Raw genomic sequence first — 11148 nt, 5'->3', positions numbered from 1 at the left:
TTTCCACCCTCATACTCCCACTCATCCTCCCCAATCACAAATTCTCCATTGTAGCAAACTATAACATCGACATAATCCTTGTCATGCGCCATTACTACACCAAGAACTAGAAAAATAATCATTAGTTTTTGGGACCACTAGACAATTGCACATGGGAATCCCCCCATTCTCATGGACTTTAGTAAATAGAGGTCCCCACACTGACAATATGTCCCTACATGACAGCCAAAAAAGCCAAAAAAGAAGTCGGCACTTTAATTATTTGCCTTCCCTTCCCTTAAAATATTAACCAAAAATAGAGGTCCCCACAGGAATCACAGCCCAAGCATGTCTACTGCACTAAACGTGCGATGTGAGAGAATGTACATTAACTTAAGCAAATCAAAGCATAGCATATTCTGACATCAACTTAATCAAATCACAGCAGGATTATATTCTTATTCAGGATTTTGGATTGATAAACATACCCTATACAGCAATCACAGCAGGGTGGTTCAAGGATATACCCTATACAGCCTCACAAACAGGGTGGTTCAAGGACATACCCTATACAGCCTCACAAACAGGGTGGTTCAAGAACTTGGTTTTTTTCTCAGAATGGCATTAGTCACCTGCTTTACTAGGATGCTCTTAAGGAGATGCATAGACAGTGATCTAACAATCACATACTCTGACATTGGCTTGAAAGACAAATTTACCAAAATAATGAGAAATCTGGTCTCTTTGTGTAATGTCAGCAAGTTTCAGTTGAAGTATATCAACACAAATTCCATCGGAGCTGTAATAAAATAATTGAGCCCTAATTAAATAATCGAGCCCTAATTTCATCACAGGAGAGGGGGAGAAGGGGCCAAACCTAGACGACCGACAATTGTGAGCGGTGACGACGACCAAGGATGGTGAGCGGTGAGTGGCGACAGCGACCAACAATGGCGACTGACGACGGCGACCGATGACCAGCTCTAGGCGTGAACGGCGATGGAGAGAAGGGCCTGTGATCTACTGTGATCGCGGACGGCGAGGAACGGCGTTTAGTTCAGCCAACCCTAATTAAATAATCGAGCGAGCCCTAATTAAATAATCGAGCCCTAATTTCATCACGGGGGAGGGGGAGAAGGGGTCGAACCTGGACGAGCAACGATGGTGAGCGGTGACGACGACCAACGATGGTGAATGGTGAGTGGCAACGGCGACCAACAGCGGCGATTGACGACGACGACCGATGACCAGCTCTGGGCGTGAACGGCGACGGAGAGAAGGGCCTGAGATCGACTGTTAACGCGGATGGGGAGGAACGGCGTTTAGGTCATTGCACAATGACCTAAACGACGCCATTTAGTTCAGCGCACTCAATGTGGATGGACGACGTTGTTTTTGTCGTCCACGTTGGCTTTTTAAAAAAAAAAAAACATTTGCCACATCAGTAAAAGAAATCGCCGAAAATTGCCGGAAAATGCCACGTATGCAATTTGGCCGGATTTTGGCCGGATTGGCACTCAAGTGATCCATTTTGCTCCGATTTTGGCACTTAAGTGTACCTTTCGTAAGTTATGGCACTTAAGTGTCCCTTTGGGCAAAGTTAAGGCACTTGAGGGGTCCGTACGTCGAATAAGAACATAGATAATTGAGTAGAAATATTAATGCACCTGTTTTGGAATTCATTCTTCTTGATGTAGAAGCGGAAAAACGATAATTCACACGCAAATCTTTCTTATTTATTGCCTTTTATATCATTGGCTCAATGAGACGGTCTTCTCACCCTTTAACGCTAGGTAAATGATCATTTGTGAGGATAATTGTGAGAAAAAATAGGATTAGAGGAGAGACTTGAGCACTATTTATAGAGTTTCCAATTAGGCCCTCTTATTACGGGCTAGGCTCAACTAAGGCCACACTAGCTAGTCTCATATTAGACTAATTAAGAAACTTTTTATCTCATCTTAAACCAATCCCATAAAATGGTAAATTACAATATTAATTAATGTAGTTCACATTAAGAAAACTCTTATAGAAATGAAATCCTCTATATATATTGGATCTAATACTACAAGTAAGTGGTGGGAGCACATCAATGGTTTCCACTAAGTCCATAGATTCTTGTATTACATAACGTACGGCTTCAGTCACGGAGAGATGACATACTGCAAAAGGGCACTCGAACTTATTCCGCGATAACTTCTAGATCTGTGTTCCAGAGCCTTCCGCGCATGATTGCAGCATCCCCTGAACCGGAGGAAACAAAAGGATTTTTTGGCATGACGGGGTACTCATCTCCCTCAAGCATCTGAACCACCGCTTTCACAGGAGGCCGATCGGCAGGGTACCAGTGAATGCACCAAAGCCCCACAATCGCCAGTTTCTTGGCTATCTTGCGGTCGCCATCCTCTCGGATTCGTATTTCAAGCTCTTCATCTTTATTTAGATGGTTATAGACCCACTGTGGGAAGTACATTTGGCTCATGTTCTTTGCGTTCACGTCAACGTTTTTTCTCCCCCCAACCATTTCGAGCAGCAGCATTCCGAAGCTGTACACGTCCGACTTAGATGACACGCTTCCAAAGTTCCTGGAGAAGACTTCTGGGGCGATGTAGCCCATGGTACCTCTGGCTGCAGTCATGGACACCGCACTTTGTTCCTTGGAACATAGCTTTGCCAGACCGAAATCCGCAATCTTAGGATTGAAGTTGTTATCCAGCAAGATGTTGTGTGGCTTAATGTCGAAATGGAGGATCTTATGATCACACCCCTGGTGAAGATACTCTATGCCTTTGGCCACTCCAAGAGCGATATCGTGGAGCCTCTCCCAACTAAGGAAAGGGTCGAGAGCGTCCTCGCCCTGAAATATGAACTTCTCCAGAGACTCGTTCGGCAGGAACTCGTACACCAAGGCTCTTCGGAAACCGTCGGCACAGAAACCAACCATCCGGACCACGTTGACGTGGTGAATCCTTCCCATCGTGCTCACTTCGTTGATGAACTCTTCTCCATTCCCGAATGAATTGTCCAGCATCTTCACAGCGACGAAAATCTCGTTCGATAGCTTCCCTTTGTAGACCGTTCCGTAAGCCCCCTGGCCTAGTTTTTCCTCGAAGTCATTGGTTATCCTCTTGATGTCATTGTAGGAGTAACGGGTCGGCTTGAGGGCCTCATAGTCATGCAAGAAGCTCTCGATCTTGAGTTGGAATGCTTTATCTCTTCTTTTTTCATTGATGACATAGCTGAGTCCGCTTAATACAACAAGAAAGAGAAAAAAACCCACCACTCCTCCCGCGATCTCTAGCTTTCTTCTTTCTGCAGATTCAAAGAAGTCAGTACTTGAGCTTCTGCCGAAGTTCGTAGGAATGATAAAACAACCAGAACAAAGGCCCCCAAAACCAGTTATATCAGCTTTACTTAAGACCGTGACTGACCTTCATTTCAGGTCGTCACAGATATTTTCTATAAAAACTGGGCAATCAGGATTCAGAATACCTTCAATTTAAATTACAGAAAGTATCATCTGATAAACAAGACTAAGTTGTGGAAATGCATCCATCCGGCGGAATTGCACATGTAAAAGCAATCTTAGTTTTGCAGAAGCCCTATTTCTTGCTTAGAAACTATGATTCTCCTTCCTCTGCGCTCCGTGGATCTTATATTTACGAAAGAGAGACTTGATAAATTTCAACAAACATAAGTCAGAAAGCAATTTTGCTATATCCATCACCAGATTTTAAAAGCTTGGAACGAACGGCCGAAACAAAAGAGCTCGAGCATTAACAATCGCTTAAACTAAGAAAGTGAAATGACACAAGAGTCAAGCAAAGTCTCATGAAACATAAAAAAGTTTGGGAATCGATAAACACATGCGCCCTCGGCTAGGATTAAAGCAATACCTTTGTATCCGCCAGGAGGATTGATGCAGCGGATGCCGTTCTCGTTCCCCCGACACAACGACCCGTTCTTCGTGCATAGCCCGCAGTCCGGCTTTTCCCAGACCAAATTAACCTCGCCCATCATACTAATCATCTTCGGGAGCAAGTCGATGCTCCCGCTCCTCATGCAGGACACCAGCGGCAAGTCTCCCACGTAGGAGTAGGACTCGACGGCGAAGACGTCATACGCAGATGTGCTCTGGCAATCCAGCCGGGTCATGCGGCCCTCGCTCCTCCCGTCCCGCGGACACTGGAACAGGGTATAGTTGTAGGGCGGCTGGTAACTACTATACTGGCTGGGTTGGCTCTTCTCGTAGGAGAAGATAGAGTGGTTGAGGTTCGCCAGCGGCAAGGGGATGCAGCCGTCGCGGTCCCGCACGCTGATGGAACTGCCCTCGTAATTGATGTCCGTGACGACAAGTGGCCGCAGGGTCCCCGGGAGCGAGAGCAGGGTGTTCCCGCTCTGGTCGCAGGACAAGTGGAAGTCCCGACTGTAGCCGCAGTCGTCATGTTGGCCCTTGCGTTCGAGCAGGAACGGGAACTGGACCAACGGCCCGTGATGGCGGCGGCACCTCTGGGGGGGGGCAAGGGCCGTTGTCAGTGGGGTCGGCGGTGCCATGGGCGAAGCAGAGGAAGAGGAGGAAGAGGGAGGGAACGGAAGAGCGCATGGTGGACGGATCAACTGGTTTCCTTACGCTCTGTCTCTCTGTCTCTCTGTCTCTCTCGTTTTGTAATTCTCGTCAGGCCTGTCCGAGAGAGAAAACCAAGAACCGATGTTGCATCTACAGTTTCCTTCCCTAGACTTTTCCAGGTCATGAGTTTACTTTGACTTGGACTTTTCGCGGTCCATCGTTGTCAGTCGCCCCCGCGTTACTAAAGTATTATTGGGGAAGCGAGTGCACGGGAAGTTTTACTCGGTCAAGTCAACCTGGAACTCGCGAAGCAAAGTTCCTTCTCCTTTCCTCATTTGACCCGTCGTCCCTTGTTGGACTCTGCTAACCGAGAATTCTCTTATAGAGCCAAGGCCGGCATCGATGAATCGCCAAGGGTGGCGCGTCTGGCGTGACGCAGGATGCAGTGGCTGGTGCTGCGATCGTGCTACTAGCACAGGAGTTAGTGCGGGAAAAGTGGGATAAGTACACTAATGGTGCCATAAGTTGTGTACGGCGCTCACTTTGACGCCAAAAGCTTTCCGCGGATCACTTAAGTCCAAATCGGAGAAAAACGATCACTTTGTGCCACCGGCTAAAATTCCCACCAAAATGATTACGTGGCTTTATATTTAATTTTTTTTTTTGATAAACTCTTTAAAGTCGCAATATGAGAGAAGTCCAGTAAAGTTTAAAGAATCCCTCTCAAATCAAATGCATGGGCCTTTGGTTTGTATGGACGTTACCTCCGATAAAATATTTAAATATTAAATTACGCATTCATCTAATAACTAAAAATTTTAAAATAATTAGTAATTATTTCATAAAATTTCACACTGTCTCCGTCTTTTTTCTTTTGGTTTTGCTCTTGGGCCATATTCAACCAAGGGTTACTCACCCAAGGCCCTCTTTTTTTTAGCAGTGTTCCGGATTGAAACATGGGTATTTATTTTATTTTATTTTAACGATATTGAAAATTAGGAAAAAAAATAAGAGAGAATTGAAAAAGGAAAAACAATTGTAGGTATCTGAGAATGGTTTCCAAATTCTTTCAGCTATGCTAGTGTCAAGCAAAATGAGTTCCTTTTTGGTGAAAGACGAGTTTTACTTATTCCAATTTTGTTTGCCCGTCCGATTTGTGGACCGGATATTTAAATGACCACTAAGGATGTGAATAATAACCATTTTGACTATAAATTGATTTCTGGAAAATAAATAAATATATTTTTTATTCTTATATGAGTTTCTAAGCAAACTCGGGTGGTGGTGGATGACAAGGGCGATAGTGGCTAACGGTCGGTGATTAGTAAAAGGCGACAAGCAAACGAAGGTGACAGGCAACTAGTGAACGCTCGGTGGTGAGCAATGGTTGATGGATGATGACAGGGGAGCAGTGGTCGGGGGTGATCAGTAGTCGATGGCGACCGACGACCAATGGTTAGCGAGCTGGTGGCAGCAAACGATGGACAATGGCTGGCTAGTAATGAGAACGAATGATAAGAAAAGTTTTATTTCTCATTTCTGTTCTAAAAATAGAGAAGTAAACAAAAAATTACTTTCAATTTTTGTTTCAAATCTATTTTTGCAGTAAAAATCTATTCCAGAAATAGAAAAATGAAATAGTTTTACTAAATGGATTTCTGTTTCAGAAATAAGTCTAGAACAAAAAAATAATTCTGGAATATAAATAGAATAATTATCATGGGCGCCCTAAATTGAGATGAAGAATGCATCGATAGTGAAAAGAATAATGTAAATATACAATCATTGTTAGAATTTGACAATAAGTTTCACAAGAGCACTCAAATATTAATACATTGGGGAAAATCGATTTGCGGGCATGGTAAAAGATATGTTGACAAAACTTGACATGCCTTAAAGAATATCTTGAAAGCTTGCATGTGCACTAATCGTGTGACCATGTCGAAACAGTCCCTCATTTTTCATTAAAAAAAATAGATATAAATTATTGTCAATAATAAAGACATATTTGGTGGACTAGTTATTTCAAACAGAAACATAAGCGATCATTTTTAAGAAATTGCTTTTCAAATAATTTATTTTTCATGAAATCGAGGCCTTAGTTTATTTTCATCAAATCAATTCATTCAACAAAGCAAACACATAGTTAAGTGTTAAACAACAACTTACATACTTACATTAAAAGTACACGGCTAAAATGGGTATACCAACACAACCTAGAGATAGAAAGAACAATACTAAATGGGCATTAATGAATAGTGGAATATTGAAATACATTCTCTTTTCCGTGCATTGTCATATAAACAACACGTTTGAAAGCATAATAGGTGCTCTTTATCTAAATACTCTCGAGGTAATCTTTAACAATATCTTTAGTGTTAATCTTCTCTTAAAAACAAATCTCAATGTTTCGAGAACCAAGCATTCACTTGGGGATTTTTGCACAAAGTTGAATTAAATTACTTATGGTTGAAAATAAACTACTTATGATTTTTTTTTTCCGGAAGAATTTAAAACCTTTGTGTTAAGTAAAAGTTAATAGTGTCAATTCCCCCAAAATTTATAGTCTAAAGTAAACATCAAACTTTATAAACCTTCCATCAAGTCGATTATGTGGTCGACTTGGACGACTACAAATTTTAGGCCCCTCACATGCATGTGGACCTTCCTTTTGTTGCGATAAAAAAGATTAAAAAAACGAAAAACAAGCCATCTAATCCAGCCCACAAATTGAGGATTTTGACTGCCCAATCCTGCCTGTATAACATCCTAAATTTTCTTTCTAGTATTAGAAATTATCGTGTCACATGAAAATGAGATTCCAACTAGAAACAAAATAAAACATTATTGGCATTTCAAATATTGATCTCATGGGACTATACTATTAAAAATCTTAAAAATGCTTACCGCTTTATGATGACGACATTAGATCTAGCGCACATTGAATTATGTAAATTTCATGAGTATTTCATTGTAATTACAAAAGTTCCACTAGATTGATGGAATATTAGGGATAAGTGGTTTTAGGCTATGGTTTCTCATTCTGTACAAGTTCTAACTAAAATTTGAAATCTACCCGTTAAAGCGTGTTTCTTAAGATTTGCATGACAACCATGCTGTTTCTAGCCAGAACTATTTTTCTGTTTGAGAAATAAGTTTGGAATAAAAATTTGTTTGATAACGCAATTTCATTTTTTTATAACAAAATTTTTAACAAGAAATAGGTTTGAAATAGAAATAAGAAAAAAAAAATTCCCACTTCTCTATTTTTGGAACAGAAATGATTAAAAGGGATATGTGCACTAGAAGTTTTAAAAGATGTCACAAAAGTGTAATTGAATTTTAAAATTTTTAAAAAGTGCAATTAAGTCATAACACTTATTATGAAAGTGCAATTAAGTTCAAAAAATTTCAAAAAGTGCAATCAAATTTTAAAACTTATTACGAGAGTGCAATTGAATCATAAAATTTTTAATGACTTGATTTGACCAATTTGACAAGTTTTAGTATTTGATTACATTTTTTGAAAGTTTTAGAACTTTATTACACTTTTGTAACAAGTTTTAAAACTTCCAATGCATTTAAGAAATAAAAACTCTTTTCATTACTTGCCATTGTTACTAGCCGGCCGCCCACCCATCGCCTCTCGCTATTTGCCACCATTCGTCGATCGCCATCGCCATTGTTAGTCTCCAACCATTGTCGTTGATTGCCATTGTTGCTTGGGAAAGAGAAATTTTATGTCCTTATCAAATGAATTTCTATTCCATGAATAGAAATTTTATGTCATTATCAAACACTTATTTTTACTCAGAAGCTCATTTAGAAATAGAAAATATTCCAGCAATCAATTTTTGGCCATGAATAATTATCATTTGAGCCCTTACTTTTTGGAACTTGAAACCTACCTTGCATAATCTAGAACTTAGAACCTACCTCATCACAAGTTTCAAGCTCTACCTAGGCTTTACTTGTCTTATTATTGAATTGTAATGAATTATCATATTTAATGGTCACCACTTGCTGATTTAGACGTACAAAGAACATGAAATATTAACAAAATAAAAGTCTCAATCATAAAATAAAAGTTTAGACTAGTAGTTTCAAATTATACACTTATCATTTCACATCATGGAATACCGTAGTACGGCATGAAGACATAGACAAAGAAAAATACAAAAACTTGTTTATGGTTTCGGATTCTAGGTTTCGGGTTTCACCTAGCTAGACCGTAGAATTTACTCGTCGAAATAAATTCTCTAATTTTTAGAACTTGGAACCTACTTTGCATATCTTGGAATGTGTAATCGGACAGATTCCCATCAATTCGGTTCTATCCTAAAACCATGCTTAATCCTATGGAATATTACGATAGTGCCATGGGTGGCAAGATTACTATATACTAAAAATGCCCAAAATGTCTTTAGGACACAAAATTTTAACTAAATCTATTTATGAGAATAATATTTATCCACGTGATCATTGATATTTACTTTCAAATCACTTTCTTGGTGTCTATGAGACAACTCACTAGCTACTCTGAGAGATATTTTATCGCAGTCAACATAATTAGCTACTTATTACTCATTTATTTTGTCGCATCTACTTCATTTTCAACCATATATTTGAACTATGCGTCGCATCATGCATGACATTATTCTTTAACTCTAGCCCATTATTACTTATATGATTGCAACTCAAATCAATCTCCTCATTTTGTGCAGTTGCCTCGGCCGGATCATGCTCTTTCTCCCCCTCTCGTAACCACTTATCACTCATTTATGTTGCCACATTTCCTCAGTTTCCAAACGCATGTTTTAATCATGAGATTGCATCATGAATGACATCATGCATGATATATTATTTTAACACTAGTCACTTCATTATGATTATTTGCAGTCCTAGTTTGTTTATATGCAGTCTTTCTAACTCTAATTAGTTTAACATGACCGATTCTGAGGGGTGCTTGCTACGTAATCATTGTTGGGATTTGGTCCCGGCGATTCTCTTCCTCCTAGGCTTACTTTGCTTTCGCTACAGCAAAAAGTGAAGTGCTAAGCAAGAGGATTGAAAGTGCTACTTGCCCAGTTTGCCGGAACTCACTGCTCCGGTCATGACGGCGGGTTTCATGTTGTGTTCGGGCTTCCCTGGAGCTTAAATTTCGTGTATGAAACTAGAAGCCACTTGACGGTTGTTAAGAGTCCTTTTGTTTCATTCCTGTAGCTGAAAGAGCTCAAGATTGTCAGAAAAACCAGACAAATTGGTCTTACTCGGCTTGAAATCGAAGGCCATGATAAAGAGGTAAATCAAATGTACAAGGATGAGATGAATGACTTCCAGCGTTTACTTAAAAGGACACGACTGGATACTTCCAAACCATAAAAGTTCAGTTACTTTACATATCTGTAACCAAATTCATCAGTAGCGTTGCCACTGTTTGGGCAGAACTCCCTCTGTCAATGAAGCCCTTGTGCCACCCTAATTCACAGATGCAATCTCTCTCGAGAAGCTTCAAACCGATGTCATTTCAAGTCTTGATTGAGAGTCTGAGACCACCTCGAAAAACATATCCCTTTTAGCGCTTCATCAAATTCGTTGTCTTCGACTTATCATCTTATTTTAATTTATCGTCCTCATGAGAAGGGTCATTTATTTCTATTAATAGTACTCTCGTTCCTTCTTAAATTGCTGAAGCAAAAGATATTTTCAACTCCTTAAGCAAAGAAAGAGCACAAGTCATGTCCCAAAAACCAACTGCTGCTATATTTTTCTGAATACAGGACATGAAATACACACCAGAACCAACTGCATTTGCAAAAAATGCGATCAAATCCCAATACTCACTATCTCACAAACTTCCTGTTAAATATGACTCGAGTTTGAGCGTTTGCTAAAACGCGAAATTTGGTGGACTCGCGAAGGAGTTGCACAAAAGAGGAAATAAAATTATATATATGCAGCAAAGTTTTATGTTTCTTTACAGAGGAGGCCGAATAAGCGGAAGCTTCGTGGGGCCCAAACCGACGCGATTTCATGCCTCTGCACGTTGAAGACGAAGGTGGTGGGGCCCAAGGTCAAAAGTTTGACCTCGGGCACACACCTACATGAAGATTTCCTTCTGTACGTGAAGCAAGGAGGTGGGCATCGCGTATAAAAGGAAAATATATTTGCAGGTCTTTGGTTTTTTGAGGGTTTCTTCTTTCCGGTGAGTTGCTGCCGCACGTCCTACGAAGCCGCACACGATCGTTGAGTGAAGCCACATATTGAAGCGCCGTTTACTCTGAGTGCCGTGGGTGTTCTCTGTTTGTGAGAGATATCCATAGGCGCTGAGTGCTTAATAGCGGGTGTTCGTGTTTCTCGTGTGGCAAAGCTTATTCGTGATTTATATCTAAGTAAGATTGATGTATTTGGTGTAATTGGGGTTTGAGAAACACCGATAAAGTGTTTGAGTGTGTAATCTCCTTGTATCGCTGGATCTATAATGAAATTCGCTGCTGCTCTCCCCGTGGACGTAAGTCTTTACGACTGAACTACGTAAATCTGGTGTCCGATTTATTTTTCTTCTTCCGTCTATATTTTGTTCGATCGCTCGCCCTATCGCA

The 11148-nt window shown here is 40.4% G+C and overlaps 1 protein-coding gene across 1 annotated transcript; it reads right to left on the bottom strand.

Annotated features, from left to right (window-relative positions):
• Positions 1-2010: 2010 nt before the first annotated feature.
• LOC104455873 (rust resistance kinase Lr10) lies at positions 2011-4669 on the bottom strand. Its single transcript, XM_018874334.2, has 2 exons — positions 3876-4669; positions 2011-3291 (listed from the first exon to the last, which is right to left on the bottom strand). The coding sequence occupies exons 1-2, from the start codon at positions 4531-4533 to the stop codon at positions 2162-2164; spliced, it is 1788 nt and encodes a 595-aa protein (XP_018729879.2). The 5' UTR covers positions 4534-4669; the 3' UTR covers positions 2011-2161.
• Positions 4670-11148: the final 6479 nt, after the last annotated feature.

This window comes from Eucalyptus grandis, chromosome 1, assembly GCF_016545825.1.
Source record: "Eucalyptus grandis isolate ANBG69807.140 chromosome 1, ASM1654582v1, whole genome shotgun sequence".
NCBI lineage: Eukaryota > Viridiplantae > Streptophyta > Magnoliopsida > Myrtales > Myrtaceae > Eucalyptus > Eucalyptus grandis.
The sequence above is the reverse complement of the archived record's forward strand: the minus strand, read 5'-3'. Positions and strand labels throughout refer to the sequence as shown.